The sequence below is a fragment of the Protopterus annectens genome, chromosome 11.part0, assembly GCF_019279795.1.
Source record: "Protopterus annectens isolate FY-2018-M chromosome 11.part0, PAN1.0, whole genome shotgun sequence".
Classification (NCBI taxonomy): Eukaryota; Metazoa; Chordata; order Ceratodontiformes; family Protopteridae; genus Protopterus; species Protopterus annectens.
In genome coordinates this window covers 1,398,631,044-1,398,648,559 of record NC_056745.1, presented here as the reverse complement: position 1 = coordinate 1,398,648,559, position 17,516 = coordinate 1,398,631,044, and the positions used below count along the sequence as shown (strand labels likewise).

Here is a 17,516-nt window from a genome sequence, read left to right as displayed (position 1 = left end):
TCTAGGCTGATCCTCTCTTAAAAAGAATTTTATAACTGCTCTTTTACAGCTCTTTAGCTTCCTAGCCTAGGAGAATTCAAAAGTCATGTAAAAAGAGAGCAGAGCAGTTATAGCTCCTGTTTAGCATGACTTACATGTATTTCACATCCTGTGCATAAGTGCTGTATTTTTTAGCAGAAGGCAGTTACACTCTTCAGTTACACACTTCATATGCTTGTTTATACAATGCATAAAAATAGACGTGTTGCATGTCATGCAACTGAAAAACACACATATTACTAATTAAATTGCATATTTTTAGTTTACCTGCTGCAGGTTTTATAAAGCTAACATGCAGCTCACATATCTGTTGAATCCTGATTTAGAAAACAGTGTCAAATTTATTCTCAGACATCACAACTTTCTGGATTGTATCTGTAAGCATTGCTTCAGTTGGAAAGTACATTATTATATTAGACTTTTTATATACAAGACCATTTTAATATTGTAGTACTTGGGTTCAGTTTCTCAGTTTCAGAGACAACAGCAACACATTTTTCAAAATGCAGTTTATTAAAGTGGTTTGGTCACTTTTGAAAGTGGACTGAGCTAGTAAAGATGTGCAGCAGGTAAGGGTGATAAAGGATAATGAGGGAAACGTACTCACAAGCGAAGAGAATGTGTTGAGCAGATGGAAAGAGTACTTTGAGGGGTTGATGAATGAAGAGAATGAGAGGGAGAGAAGGTTGGATGATGTGGGGATAGTGAATGATGATGTGCAGTGGATTAGCAAGGAAGAAGTAAGGATAGCTATGAAGAGAATGAAGAACGGAAAGGCTGTTGGTCCAGATGACATACCTGTGGAAGCATGGAGGTGTTCAGGTGAAATGGCAGTGGAGTTTTTAACTAGATTGTTTAATGAAATCTTGGAAAGTGAGATGATGCCTGAGGAATGGTGAAAAAGTGTTTAGATACCGATTTTTAAGAATAAGGGTGATGTGCAGAGCTGTAGTAACTACAGAGGGATTAAACCAATCAGTCACAGCATGAAGTTATGGGAAAGAGTAGTGAAAACTAGGTTAAGAAGGGACGTGATGATTAATGATCAGCAGTATGGTTTCATGCCAGGAAAAAGCAATGCGGATGCGATGTTTGCTCTGAGAGAGTTGATGGAGAAGTACAGAGAAGGTCAGAAGGAGTTGCGTTGTGTCTTTGTGGACTTAGAGAAAGCATATGACAGGGTGCCTAGAGAGGAGTTGCGGTATTGTATGTGGAAGTCGGGAGTGTCAGAGAAGTATGTAAGAGTGGTACGGGATATGTACGAGAGTAGTGTGACAGCGGTGAGGTCTGCGGTGGGAGTGACGAATGCATTTAAGACGGAGGTGGGATTACATCAAGGATCAGCTCTGAGCCCTTTCTTATTTGCAGTGTTGATGGACAGGTTGACAGACGAGATCAGACAGGAGTCCCCGTGGACTATGATGTTTGCAGATGACATTGTGATCTGTAGTGAGTGTAGGGAACAGGTGGAGGAGACCCTGGAGAGGTGGAGATATGCTCTAGAGAGAAGAGGAATGAAGAACAGCAGGACTAAGACAGAATATATGTGTGTAAATGAGAGGGAGGGTAGAGGAATGGTGAGGATGCAGGGAGTAGAGGTGGCAAAGGTGGATGAGTTTAAGTACTTGGGATCAACAGTTCAGAGTAATGGTGATTGTGGAAGAGAGGTGAAGAAGAGAGTACAGGCAGGATGGAGTGGGTGGAGAAAAGTGTCAGGAGTAATTTGTGACAGACGAGTACCAGTAAGAGTGAAAGGGAAGGTCTACAAGAGGGTAGTGAGACCAGCTATGTTATATGAGTTGAAGACAGTGGCATTGACAAAAAGGCAGGAGTCAGAGCTTAACGTGGCAGAGCTGAAGATGTTAAGATTTGCACTGGGTGTGACGAGGATGGACAGGATTAGGAATAAGTATATTAGAGGGTCAGCCCAGGTTGGAAGGTTTGGAGACAAAGCCAGAGAAGCAATATTATGTTGGTTTGGACATGTGCTGAGAAAGGATGCAGAGTATATTGGGAAAAAGATGCTAAGGATGAAGCTGCCAGGTAACAGGAAAAGAGGAAGGCCTAAGATAAGGTTTATGGATGTGGTGAGAGAGGACATGCAGGTGGTTGGTGTGACAGAGCAAGATGCAGAGGACAGGAAGAAATGGAAACAGTTGATCTGCTATGGCGACCCCTAATGGGAGCAGCCAAAAGAAGGAGAAGAAGAGGTCACTTTTGAAAGTATCTTCGTTTTACAGTTAATTTTATTTCTCATTATATTCTTCCTGATAAATTTGCAGTTGATTTTGCAAAAAAAAAAAAAAAAAAAAAAAAACAAAAAAAAAATCCCGAAGATTATTGTCTGTTGTCTGATTTTTCAGTTTCACTGTTTACTCATTTTTTTGCTGTAACACCACCTACAAAATAATCATGACAGGCAGTGTGAGATAGCAATGATTTACATATAACTGTAAAGTATTATGGGTAAGGAAAAATAATTCAACAGTTTAGGGGACCGTCTTCTTGTTTACATTGTGTTTTCACTGCATCATCTTATGCAAAAATTATTAATGTGAGATGTTCCACCTGCAAGAACTAGTTGACAACTTTTCTTTCTTAAAAGTAATAGTCTACTACTGATGAATTTAGCATGGAAATACAGTAGTGTGCACATATTTCATGATGTTATGGCAGGGATTTTCGGCTGTGAGAAAAAAATCAGTGCACCATCCTTATCAATAAAATAAAATGCATCTCCAAAGGTTTGTTAATTAAACTTACTTCATAATATGTCCAATACACTTTAAATATTTTCAGTACTTGTGATTGTTTGAGCATCCTAATAGCTTTCTTAACATTGTTGTGTTTTTGGAGTATGTGAGAGCATTTGTATTCTGTACTCAGATGAAGATCTTGTTGGTAATCCCATGCTGTTTCTGGAAATGTCTCTTGGAACACCATCCCTATATATCTGTATTGCTTTGTGGATGCAGCCCTGCTTATCTCTTTACTGCTAGCTTAAAGTAATCAGCTTTTTGCTTAACACAACCTTGAAGGACTTCATTCAGTTTGAACAAATGTCAGTTGTTTATTCTCAGAAACGTTCCCTCTTCCGTGATATGCAAGCGATCTGAGTTGCTCACATTGCTTCACAGCCACTAGCTTTCTCTGTGTGGGACCTTACTGCTTTCTCACTCTATCCCTCTTTTTTAAAGAAGATATGCTTCTTGCTATTTGATCATAATAATATTTTTGCCTAGAGTGGTTTTCTTTCAGTCCCTAACTGAAAATATTCAGATTGAAGTATGGGAGCAAAGGCAGATTGTGTACTCTTTAATGTATGTCACATCGGTACTTGAGATGGCAAAGGATGATTCTTATATCACAGAAAAATCAGATGTATATCTGTGCGACAGGCATTGTTAATACTTTGAGCTTTCTTGATGATATTTTTCACATATTCAAATGCTGTTTACTTGATCATATATGTATAGAAAAGTTGGAGTAGTCATATGCTAAAATTTTTATTGCTCAGAAAATTTTATTTTATTATTTCCATACCTGCATGCTGTAGTGGTAGGTATTGAGCAAAAGCAGTGATATACATTTAACTGTAATTATATATGAGCTGTATGAGTATATGAGATGTTCCATAGCTTGAAAACACAGAGATGAAGTGCATTAATCTCACGAGTAGTAATAGTAGTAGTAGCATCCTTTAACTCTATAACTTCAGGAAACTTCTGATAATGATCTGTATTTACCAGGTATACATAATTATTACACAATTAGGAAACTGAAACTAATCTGTTCTAACTTTACTCCATGGTCTTTCCAGCAATGAATAAGGAATCATTTTTCTCTAGGATTATGTTATGATATGATATGAATTGCTCATGTAATACTGTCAAACCAGTTGGTCAGCTTCTTCTTATATTTCTGAATAATATACAATAATGCAAACTCTTTCCTTTATATTTCCTAAGAGTGACATGGTTGCCATAATGACTAAGGTCTTCACCTGACAGCAACAAGGCACATGGTTCAATCCTGTTCTCTGGTCACTGTTTGTGTGGAGTTTGTATGCTCTTCTCATGTCTTTGTGGGGCTCCTCTCACTTCCCAAAAGCATGGCCCATGTGTTCTCCTCAATGATGGAAGATACTGGGTTCATTCTCATCCTTCCCATTTGAACTTGTGAGATGCGCCAGTAGAGTGCAAAATGGAAAGGCACCATGGGCAGCAGCACAGACTGTAGGTGGTGCTTATAGGGGGAAGAGTTATATAGGCCGACAGCTTAAGGCATCAACTGGGGTAAACAGTATCCTCAAAACGGTTCACAGACTGCATAGCTGTAGGTGATTTGGTCACTTGATTACTCTTGCCAAAAATGTGCATGAGTATTTATAAGTGCTAAGTGAATTGAGGACCTAACCTACTCCTGCTTATGCCAAGGGCCCTTGCTAATGGTGGGAGGGTTCAAACTCCTGTTGGTCAATGTGTACCTGCCATAAAGCCCAGTAGCCCTTACTGGATGGCTAGTGTTCAGTTGTCTTGCTGGGTTACTGGAAATAGCTCTGATGATTGGAAGTTGGATATAAAAAAATTCAACCTCTCAAAAATTAACTAAGGTTTGCTACACTGAATATAGGTTAATTGAGCGGAACCTAGTACTCTGAGGGAAGACAGACTAGAAATGGTGTGCAAATTATGATGAAAGAGTCTGCTGAATGGACAGACTTGTGACATTCAAATTCCAATGTAAATATAGGGCAGTATTCATAATTTCAGCTTATGCCCCACAGCAGGGTGCTGCAGAGTGGCGCTAGAAAGGAAAAGTGTGCTTTCATGCATCAGTTGCGGGACCTACTCAATAAGAATGGGACATAATGAGTTGGTGTTGATAATGAAGGACCTGAATGCTCATGTGAGGACAGACAGAGCAAGATATGAGGACTGTCTGAGTCCACATAGGTGAGAAAATAGAAATGAAGAAGGAGAGGTCATTCCAGGCCTCTGTCTAACAAATGGAATGATGGTGGCCAACAGATGGATCACCAAGAGAGACAATAATAACATCACATATAAATGTGGTCAACTTGCAATACAAGTAGACTTCCTACTAGAAAGAAAGGTCAATGGAGTAGAATCAGAAATTGTAAAGTTAGCACTGTGAGACTTTCAGCCCTCAGCATAAACCACCGGTGGCCATGGTCAGCTGGAAACAGTGGTCAGAGAAGGCTGTAAGATGAAAGTAGACTGGGTTGAAAATCTGAAGGTTGACTAGAGTGAAAATACATAAGTTCAAAGAAATATTCAGGGCTGCAGTACCTCAGGAAGAAGAAGAAACATGAGTTACAGAAGAATGGCATCCTCTCAAAACTGTATGTGTGATGATTATACAACAGATACATTGCTGAGTCAGGTATGAAAAAAGATGCATAAGGAAAGCTGGTGGTGGAGTGCAGCTATACAGGAAGTTATCAAAAGAAGGAGCACCAGAAGACATGGGATATAGAAAAGATGGACCAAGTTAAGTAGGAATACTGACTGGCTAACATAGAGGTTAAGATACCAATTACAAGGGCAGAACAGGCTTCTGAAAAGTGACACAGCAGATGCCACAAAACAATTATCTGGTTGCATGGCAGAGACTGAAGGATAAAGAAAATAGTCATAAGACACTATTAGTAAGGTATACTAGCAATAATCTGCTCACCAGTCCAGAAGATATCAAAGGAGGATGGAAGGAGTACTTCCAGCAGCTTCTGAATGAAGAGAACCCCATAGATCATAAACTGCCCAATTCACAATTTAAGATGAGAGAGTAAGAAGAACCCAACCTAAAAAAGAACAGTGCTAAAGAAAATTAAGCCTGGGAAAGCAGCAGGCTCAGATGAAGTCATAGCAGATATGATCAGTATTTCGGATGGATTTGGAGAGAACTAAGAAATTGAGATGAGAAGTACTCAAGACAGTGATTGATAAATGAATGCACAGAGTAGTAGAAAGTAAGATGGGACATGAGCACTTTGGAGTCAGATCAGGAAGCAGCACAGACCGCTAGATGTTTGTAGTGAAACAAATAGTGGAGAGAATCTGGAGATGAGGAAACAGTCTGACTGGGCATTCCTAGACATGTTGAAAGCACAGGATAGGGTCATATGTGATGGTCTGAAGTCCCAGAAACAGTGGTGGAATCATGCAGGCTATGTACAAAGACTGAATGGCAAAAATATAGACAGTGTTTGGACTCACAGAGGATTCCCAGTGAGTGAGTGTGTATTAGTGATCATTTCAAAACCCACTTTTGTTCATACTGGTGATGGACTTCATTAACAAGCAGGCCAGTGGGAATAGATCAACTGACTGGATGTATGCAGATGATGCAGTACAAACAAACTCTCAACAGGAATTTTAGTGACTTATAGGGTACTGTAATGTAAAACCAAAGACATATGGGAAGAAACTGAATACAGATGAGACAGTTGTTATGGCAGCACACAGGAGAAATCAAAAGAAGCTGAAACCTGAGACAGAAGGGAAAGTTGTGGAATAGGTTAACAGCTTCAGGTATCTCAGAGGTTGGTGATTTGAAGGGATGTCTGAATGGGATGGTGAAAGCTAGAATCAGGGGCACTGCAGCTAAGTGCCACAGAAGATCAGGGTAATACAGAACAGAAGAATGCCAAATGAGCTAAAAGGTAATGTGTACAAAACAATAGTGCAATCAGAAGAATGTTTTTTATGGCACATAAACATAAACAGTTTAGAAAAAAACAGTTGAAGTTTGAGGTGATTGATGTGAAGTGCCTGAAAGGAGTGGTAAAATGCACAATGTGGGACAGATGAAAAAAATAAAACTTCAGAGCAAAGTCAAAATAGCCCTGCAGCAGAGAAGGTCAATGAGAACAGATTACAGTGATCTGTTTGGTAACATGTGTAGGACAGAAAAAGATTTGGTGAAGTAGAGTTGGAAGAGACAGGAAGAAGGCAAGAGAAGACAAGAATGTCAGGAGATGGATGGATTACACGAGAGAATTCAGGTGACAATCAGGCATGACTGTCAAAAAAGGTAGGAAAGTGGCTCTGAATCGACAGAGGTGGCAACTGTTGATAAGATACCCATACCCATGTAGAAGAATAAAAAAGGAGCGGAAGTGATGCTGATGAGAAGAAGAATTTCCTAAGCATGTCTCATATTCTTGCTAACATTTTTTCATTAGCAGATTAGGCACTATTATTTTATTTGTTTTAAACATTACACCTTGTACACAGGTTATTTTTTCCTCTAAATTAAAAGTGTGGCTGAATTTCTTTCATTACAGTTAAAGTTCTGTCACTTAATTAATTGCTATATTTCAAATCATTCTCTCATCCAGTTTTTTTTGCTGTGCTGAAACTCTTTACATTTCTTTTGAGTTATAAGCAATGTTTTAATTAACCAATACACATTAATTTCTTCTCCAGGCAAATCTTCTTGTAGACTCAACAAACATGAATGATTCAACATATGTGCTATATGCCTCTCTTTCCCTAGATTAGTCTTCACAGTTCAGCTATAATCCTGTAGCCTTGGCAGCAGCATTCTGTGTAATTTTGGTGGTAGAGTATAGAAACACTTATTAAATGTAGTTTGCAACATTTTATGATTTGTTTCAGGCAACACTGTTTTTCAATTAATATATTAATAGAACTTTTCTCATCCATGCACTATGGCAAATAGCTCTTTTTCTGTCTGAGCATGTTGTCTCAGGCAGTCTGTAATGACCATAGTGCATGGATGTGAAAAGTTCCATTAATATATTAATCATGTGGAAGTGCCATTTTGACTGGCCTCTCCAGACAATGTGACTGACTTGTTCACATCAACATTTAATGTGTGATACTCAAGTTACTATTTCTTTATGCATTTCAAAATACTTTTCTTGTTCTGTAATTCATTTCAATTCCACATAATGTTGCCATTATTTCCTTAATGGCAAGTGCGTCTCCAACACATTTGGAATGAAATTAAGAGATACTGCATGATTTAATGTTTGTTCTAACTGTGAAAGAAGCATTTGCAGTTTTGGTGTTATTATCTTCAGACATACATCTGACATCTGTAACCTGGGGTTATTACAGTGGTATAGTGTTTAGCACTGATGCCTCACAGAACTTTGTTCTACAGTTTAATTATCAGTTGGGGTGAGCTCTTTATGGTGTCTGTATGTCTTCTTTGTGTTGTAATGAGTTTAAGTGAGTCCTCTGTTTTCCTCCCATATCCCAGAGACATGGCATAATTGAACTGTCAATTCTTCAACTTGCCTATAGGTATGTATTGAGTGTGTGTGTGTGTGTGTGTGTGTGTGTGTGTGTGTGTGTGTGTGTGTGTGTGTGTGTGTGTGTGTGTGTGTGTGTGTGTGCCTGTGCACTCATCCTGTGGTAGACCACGGCAAAGAACAGCTTCACATCAACAGATTGCTACTGATTACTTTTAAAACAAGGTTATCCACTGGCAATGCTGTCTTCTTACCCCATCATCTGTATGATTCACTTATTCTGATTGCATTCACAAGTCTGCCTTTTTGAGATCAAAAGCTCTGTGTTATGCAAGTGCTAATTTTGTTGCCAACAGCCACAATAAATACATATCTTAGATCATTCTAAAACATTTACAGATGCCTTTATACTGAACCATTTATCATTTGTTTGGTTTAGCTTTGTATGAAAGTTGCCAGAGGATGAGCTTGAACACTGTCTTCATGGGAATGTCTCTGTTCACATTCTGGTCATAGAACCTGGACCATCTAGTAAACTGCTGCTGCTTATGAAAGGGTACCATAGTGCCCACTTTGACAGAGTCTGTGGCATAGCTGCCTAACACCTGTGGAAACAATGACACTTCTGAATAGTTTGCTAAAATGTTTAAATCCCTGGTGTGATTTACAGACTATCCTACATTGAACAGTCTACACATTCATGTGAAATTGTATCATGGTTCTTAAATACTGTCATTGTACCAATGACTAAATAGTGCCAAAATCATTGCAATGGTAAAGTCTCTACTGGGTTGAATTGTCACCTTTATACAGATAGATAGATTGTACACCGTTTCCCTTATATCCATTGCAAACCTTTCCACTGACATTTCCCTCTTAAAAAATATGTCTTTGACTCATTGTATGCTTTTACCCAGTAATCAAAACTGAAATGAAAACATTGTAATGGGAAGGGCACCCTATTTTTGTTTGATGGTGCAGTAAAGTTGCATATCTCTGGCAAAATACATTCAGCTAGGGTCAATGTTGCTTTTAGGAAATTCCTTTAATGTTACACTTAACATGAGTTTGTCCCCATATACATAATATAGAGAATTCTGAATGGGTCTCTGATCATAAACAATTTATTTTGTGTTTGAAACATGGATGTCAAGAAATTACCCTCAAAAGCAGAATGAAGTGAAACTCAAAATATAAATCTTGACATCCAGTTCAAGAACAGTGTAAGTAGCTATACTAGGAGAAATTTAATTCTAATACATTGAAGTGCATGTAGCTTTATCTTCTCCATGTACTTCCAATTGCAGGACAAAAAGTGTAAAATCATGAAGTGTTTTCAAACTTTGAAAGCAGTGAAACATCCCAGCTATACAAACGGCAGGCAGAAGCAAATTGTGTGTCTGATAAATGAACAACTTTAAAAGTTGTTAGACAGTTCCCTCTGCCACATGTGTGTGTGTGTGTGTGTGTGTGTGTGTGTGTGTGTGTGTGTGTGTGTGTGTGTGTGTGTGCGCCCGCGTGTTTGTGAGAGAGAGAAAGACAGTGAAGGGTTTAACATTTTTAAAGCTGTGAATTTGCTTCAGACTCTGTTCTGTGGTGGCTATTGTAATGCACTAGTATATGAGACTTAGGCTCAACAGCACTGAAAGACACAAAACAAAACCTTTTTAGCATCTTTTTTTACTTCAGAAAGGTGATTAACAAAGTTGTCTTTTTTCCCTCAGTTTGCAATGTAATTATGCTACTCCATGCACTACACGTAGAGTAGTGTGTGTCAACTTTAAATTTAAATAGTTGTTGATACAATTTGTTTGCTTAGTTTGTTTAAATACTGTAATGCTAAGCCATGCATGCACCATGTTATTGGTGCTGGATTCTGCAGTATTGCATGATTTATTCAGTTGGCATAAATATGAAAGGAATTGTGCTATGTGAGTAATTTACATGCAGCGCTGCTTTCTGAGAGTACATTCCGACATCTGCCTTAATAATGTATTAGTCAATTTAATAGACAGGATGTTCAACTTAATGTAGTGGAAGAAGAAAAAAGATAGCCATTTTCATGTTCTTATTGCTTCTTCCAGGGAGAGCATTTATCGATTGTTGCCTCAGACAACACCAGAAAACATTAGTAAAAACTTTGATCAGTATACTCTTGATCCGGGCACTCGTTACCCAAATCTGAATTCAAACTGTGTGCGACCTCATCAGGTAAGCATAATTTTTCAAATGTTATTTATTTGTTTTTAAGAAAACACACTTCAGGTGATTTATTGACATGCAATAGGATTTTCTTTTTTTACATGATCCGAAGATATAGAGGGATGAAACTTGGATTACAACTCAGGAGACTCAATTTTAGTTAGCTGCTTGAGTGCCTGTTTAGCCTGGCATGGGGGAGGAGAGAATGATGATGCTTAGCCTGCTCATATCTTGGGAGAGAGTCTAGGGGTGTGCTGGTAACACATGGCTGAAGCATGAGAGTACTGGTGGTGATAATTGAGTTGTGCAGTTTTAGAGCTTCTGTGTGTTGGGAGCAGGCAATGTGATGACCACATTACCACACGTGCTTAGTCCCCTCAGCCAGCATGTAATAGGAGATACGGCTTAAGCACTAAGCCCACTATGCGACACAGTATGACAGCTCTTAACATGGCTTATCCCACTCTGCAGTGAATGAAAAGCTATTATACCTGAGAACCTGTACATGAAGAACTGGTGGAGAGTTGGCAGAAATGAACTGTCTTTGTGATCAGTTTGTAGTTTCAACTACTGATAGACATGTTGATGTAGTTCTGTTTTTTTTTGTGTGCCAATGTAAAGTTTTTTCAGCTTTTAAAGCTGTCAATTCACTTATTACAGCTGTCAAAGGTTTAAAATAAGATTTGCTATACATCTTCCTGATATCAGAAAAGTGCATATTAAGCTTATCTTTTTGCAGATTTTGGAGCAAAATCAGCACACACCATGTACCGCAAGAATTTTTCAGCCAGAATTTGTATAGGTGTATATACATGTTTACAAACACACATGAGCACACGCACACACACACATGCACACACACACACACACACACACACACACACACACACACACACACATATTTATATATATTTATATATTTGTGTGTGTATATCAGTATATCATCAACTGTTGACTACACATGCAGTCAACCCTCGCAAACCACACAAAACATCAGTGACTGCACATTCAGTCACAAATACTACTGCCTGACACACAAATTGTTGCATACTTAGGACATGAACATGTTGCTGGAGTGACAAAAACATCTTTAAACTCAGAAAAAAACTGCTTTTGCTTTAATGGCACTCATCCAAGCATAAAAGCAGTTTTAGTTAAGTAAAATAAATAACAATACTTTTGCAATTAGCAGTTTGCACAAATAAAAGCAAAATCACAACCAGAATCACATAACAACACAGTAAGTACATTTAGATGGAGTTTCTACTCTTCCTCCACACACACCCAGTGTGGGGGTTTCACTGTCACACTCCCTTACTTGCACATGCTAACTCCATGGTCACACAGCTGTGACTACAATGCACTTGCTTGTATATTGCACTGTAGTCAACCAAAGCATAATTGGCAACTTTAGAAGATGACTACAAGCACAATCAACTAAAAAAAAAAAAGAAAAGAAAAAAAGAAAAAACACCCCATTGCTGTGTCAGCAAGCTATGTAGTTCACCATTTGCTTTGCACCCTATGTGTGTTTGTCTGCGTGTGTGTGTGTGTGTGTGTGTGTGTGTGTGTGTGTGTGTGTGTGTGTGTGTGTGTGTGTGTGTGTGTGTGTCCAAGACACACTTGATATTTCATGATTCCTAGAAATCATGTGTAATTGAATGGTGTTGTAGTTAAAACTGTTGTGTTGGATTAGCACTTTGTGTCTAATTGCTCTGTTGTGGAAGTTCTGTCACCATGGAGTTGGTCTATATATCAAGTGTATATAAGGGAGTGCAGGGTGGTACACCATCACACACACACACACGCACACAAAGCTAGATATGTTTGTGTGCATGTAAGCATCTACATATGAATTACTTTTGAAATGAGTTGTGTCAAGTTGTGAAGCCATGACTCAAGAAGTCAAGTTCTATTATTTTACAGTGCCAGATATTTTATGAATTGCATGAACTAGTATCTCTCACATGCTACATTTATTTTTTTTCTTTTTTGAAATTTGAATTACTATTTTCTGTTGATTTCAGTGAGATCTAGTAGTTATGTTATTTGTATACACTGATTAATTAAGAAGTTGTATATAGTTTCCATGGGGTTTTAGGAGTGGGCTATCTTATGTATTGTTTTCTGTTGTACTTTTGTGGGATTTTTATTTATTTTTTTTATTTAGTTCAGTTAGGTTTGTTGTTATTTTAGTAATCTATTGAGTCTTATTCTGGGGTATGCTAATTTTATGTTTTAATTACATTTTTTAGTTAGTTTAAACTTATTTATTTACTGTTTGCTGGTAATGTTATTTTCCAGTTGGCTAGTTGCAAGTGTGATTTTATTGTTCTTGTTTTTATTGTATTTTTTTAATCCAGATTTCCACAGTATTTACTTAGGTAACAAACTTGTCTGTGTAAGGTTAGAGTTCTTAGATTATATACCCTGTTCGTTAGTTGTAGACACTGTTGTGGCCTTAGTTTATTGTAGTTACTGACTAGTATTTTTCCTTCTTGCTAGTAGGGTTTAGGCATGCTTTCATACATTAAGGCAGAGAAGGCTCTGGTATCAGTGTGGAATATACACACTTCTGCAGATATTCAGTAGAAGTTGCCCATTTTCCCTGTGCCAGTGCCTTTCCCACTACATTTCTCATCCCATTTTTATTAAGAGCCTCTGCTGCAAGAAAGTTATAAAAACATATTATTTTCTCCACTATCAAACTTGCTCCCACTTGCACATTTCTGATTGCTGCTGTTTTTTCAAATAGTGCAGGTGCATCTACATGCAGCACAAGATAGGCCAGAAGGAACTCTTATAACTCCATGGAGAGTATTTTTAGTTTTTCATAATCCCCATTCTAACATCATAGCTTCTTGTGGAGTCTGGAACTAGGTAATGAAACAAATACTTTTTATTTGTTTACTGCTGGCCATGAAAAATGCACTTGGTTGTTTTCATTCAGGGCACCTGTGGTGCTGCGTGTTGATTGACAGCTCATATTTGTTATGCCGGCTACTACAACTGTCTCACTACAAGAGGAGACAAACTGGCTGTCTGGATGTCATCATGTTTAGCCAGAGATTAAAACTTGTTAGAATGCAGCTCACATTTCATGTCTTTTTTTATTAAGCTGACATCAGTTACAATACTACCGTTGACAATTTTGAGTTTATGCTTTTTCTCATTTACAAGAAATTCCATGTGAAACACTTTGAGTCATTTAATGGCACAGTTAAATACATATTTCGTGGTGATTGTACTACAGTGCATAAAAATATATTTTTGTGCAGCACTGGCAACTGCAATAATTTATACATTTTTCAACAGGTGCGACATCTCTATGTGACAGATGAGCTGCAGAACTGTACTATTGAGAGATCAAGTTCTCTGAAAAGATCTGTCAGAGTAAAAAGACACGGTATGCTATGACAACAAAATAGTAAATTAAAAATTCAATAATTTATGTTTTTCCTACAAATCAAATTGTTAACAGATGGACACCAAGCTCGCAAAAAATGCATACCTCTGGATATTCTAGCTGTTATTAATGGTTTATACACAAAGTGGGTGTAATGTGATTTGTTTTGTTTTGATTTGTTTTCTTTACCTTGTGTTTTACTTGTATTCTACTTTTAACTGCATATTAAAACTTAAAAAGAGACCACAGCTCTGTCTCTTGTGAGTCAGACAGACATTTTTCCCACCCCCTACCCGGTTACTGTTGTGTTCTTAAACACCACTGTCTTTCTAGTTGCCTGCCTCTTATGTTAATTTGACCATATATCTCATTTCCTCTCTGCTTTTACTGGCTTGTGTGAGTAAGCGCAAAATTATCATTTTGTGAAATCACTCTCCTTCAACTATTTAAATTTATTGGCCATTCTACTGTATTCCATGGTATCAGAATACAAAAGTGACCACCCCCTTTCAATCTATCTTGTTGTTTTAAAAATAATGACTCTCCACTAAAACTTAACTTTTTAGACAGGCAAAACTTAAGTTACCTACTTTCACATCTGGCTCCTCTAGTGCAACTGCAGTGTTTAGGATAAACCATTTTTTTTTCATCTTACCTTTAAGCATCCCTGTGACTAGCACTTGCTCTAAAACCTGCTGGAAAGTACTAGGAAGCCTTAAACTGATACAAGCATTCAATTCTCCTTGTTAATAAGGAGAAATTAATTGTAGGCACTAAACAGCCTGTAATTGCAAAGTACCTTGCTAAGGTAAGGGAAAACAGCTCTTGTACTTCACAAAAATAGCACCAAACCAGGCATGTCCTAGGATCAGCTTCCGGTGATTTCTCCTGTCCACCTGGTGAATCTGGGTATACTGGGGCAATGCAGCAAATGCCTCATGTACAGAGACAACCTTGTCCTCCTACCACCCAACACTACAACCTGCGAGAGATGCACTTACATAGCCAAACTTGAAGCAAAGCTCTTTCCACCCAAGATTGTGCTAGACAGTCAAGAGGAGAAAGTTAACACTCACACTACACCTCAAGCAACACATAGCCCTTCTAAACCCACACCACCAACACCCTCACATAGTAACACTAAACGCTCATATGCGGAGGCCCTTAACAGTAACCTGCCCAAGCAACAAGGACCTCTGAAGCTGAAATGCAAGCAAACACCAATCACAACCAAAGTGTCACATAGCTCACAACACCAGTGTGCCATCCTACAACAGCCCCTAAGACAAGACAACCTACCCAACACTTTAGTCATAGGTGACTCTATAGTCAGGCACACTGATATCCCACTCATCAGGCTGAACAAGGAGAAAATTACAGTCAGCTGCCTGTCGAGTGCCAGGATCCGCTACATAACGCAAGCACTCAAGTCACTCCAAAACAAGTACAGATATGACTCTGTCATTGTTCATGTTGGAGTGAACGACTTGAGACGTACCTCCCTGGACTACATGAAAAGAGACATGGAAGAGCTCTCGGATCATGTGGCCCAGGCAGGTATGACCCTAGCCCTGAGAAGCATCTTGCCTTCACCCAAAATGATACCACAGTATAAGGACAAAATGATTGACTTCACCAATTGGCTAAGCTTCTGGTGTCATGCAAAGGGGATCCAGTATCTGTCTGCCTGGGACAACATGATCGACAGACCACGATGCTTTGCCAAAGATGGTCTGCACCAGTCGCCCCTGGGATTCAGGTTACTGGATAAGGCTCTTGACACGCCTATAGTGCCTTTTTTAGGCAAAGTTCAAAGGAAAAAAACACCACCTTAACAGGTACAAACATGCAAAATCCGAAGGTTATGCTACTCAATGCTAACAGTCTAAACCTCAAAATGCACTCTCTCGAGGCACTCCTAAAAATAGAGAACATCGATATCTGTGCAGTAACTGAGACCTGGTTCAAGGCTGCAGAGAGTACCCCTGCAATACCAGGCTACAACTCTTACCACACTTTTTGGCCAACAAACCGGGACCGAAACACTAAAGGTGGAGGAGTGTCCATATTCACCAAGGATATTCACACCACCAGGATAGCTGTCCAACACAATGCATCTGAAATTCTCTAGGTGCAACTAACACTAGGTAAGACTGCAGTCCAAATTGTAGCTTGCTACAGATCCCCAACCATGGCCCAAGATTCTCACTACACCTTTCTAAACATACTGGAAAATATTAAGATATAACCAAACGCCCTAATACTGAGTGATTTCAACTACCCTGTCATTAACTGGGAAAACTACTCGTGTACCAGCACCTTTGCCCGACAGTATTTGGAATTCATAAATTCCAATGCCCTGGATAAAATTATCCATAGTCCCACCAGGGGCACCGGTATCCTAGACCTAGTCATTACCAACATGGGAAATCGATGATCCACACCTGTGGTCACTCCCTCGTCGGTTAGGTCTGACCATAAGCTAATCACCCTTGACATCCACATCCCTTCCCACCCCCCCCCCAGTTAGGAAACTTCCGTAAAAAAACTTCTCCAAAGCCAACTTCATGCCACTCAAGTCAGAAGAGACAAACTTCACGATACCCATGCAGACAGAAACTGAACGTTTGACAACTGAATCCTACACTAAGGCACTGTACGAGCACATGCACTCATGCATGCATCATGCCATCCCAAACAGAACCAAGACGCTCTCCTCCAAAAAAAGGAAGCCAATCCAGTGTTCCCCTGCCATAAACAAACTTTACAACAAAAGGAAGAAACTGTCGCAAAAAAGAGGAAAATCCCAGGATGCAAAAAACTCCCTTACCAGCCTCAGTAAGAAGCTGAGATCCCTTCATAAAATCCTCCAACGCTAGTTACAAAAATAAAATTGCTAAAGATTCCAAAGACAGCCACAAGGCATTCTATAGCTATGTCAAGAATCTAAATGGCAATGCTTAGACCTGCTTTGAGCTACAACAGAATGGCATTAAATATAATGATCCCAAGGATATTGCCAATATCCTGGCAGATCGATTCAGTGCCAATGTCGCCCCCCTCACCCCCTAAAGGGCCCATCTCAATACCAAAAGATTGACAAATTCTGGTAATAATGGCCAAACAGGTAAAAACCACACTGTCCAAAGCTAAGAATACAGTATCCATGGGACCAGACGACATCACGGGCTGTGTACTACATGAACTACAAAATGAACTGGCACCTCACCTAAGTGTCATGTTTAATCTTAGCCTCACCTCAGGCTTCGTGCCCACTGAGTGGCACACAGCTACAGTTATCCCACTCCACAAGGGGGGATCCACCTTGGATCCTGAGAACTACCGCCACATCAGTCTGACAAGCCTTATCTGCAAGGCCATGGAATGTATTATCATGGAACTTATAGACAAAGACAATGACAACCTTCAAACACTGGACTCCACCCAGTTTGGGTTCGTGAAGGGCCATTCTTGTCTCCTGAACCTGATTGACTTCTTTGAATCAGTCTCCAGAGCAGTGGACAAGGGTAAGGCGGTCCACACAGCCTATCTGAACCTCGCTAAGGCCTTCAACACCATCCCCCACTCTGGCATCATAGATAAACGTACTAAGCTGGGCATTAA

The 17,516-nt window shown here is 39.2% G+C and overlaps 1 protein-coding gene across 10 annotated transcripts in view; it reads left to right on the top strand.

The window, feature by feature from the left end:
* The window catches only part of LOC122815864 (F-actin-monooxygenase MICAL2-like), a gene marked incomplete at its 3' end in the record, with an annotated part of 2,588,394 nt that overhangs the window by 1,204,905 nt on the left and 1,365,973 nt on the right, over window positions 1–17,516 (top strand). For all 10 annotated transcript variants that reach the window (XM_044088691.1, XM_044088682.1, XM_044088687.1 and 7 more), the window contains 2 exon segments: window positions 10,369–10,495; window positions 13,802–13,892. In XM_044088691.1, the coding sequence (XP_043944626.1) occupies window positions 10,369–10,495; window positions 13,802–13,892 (218 nt within the window).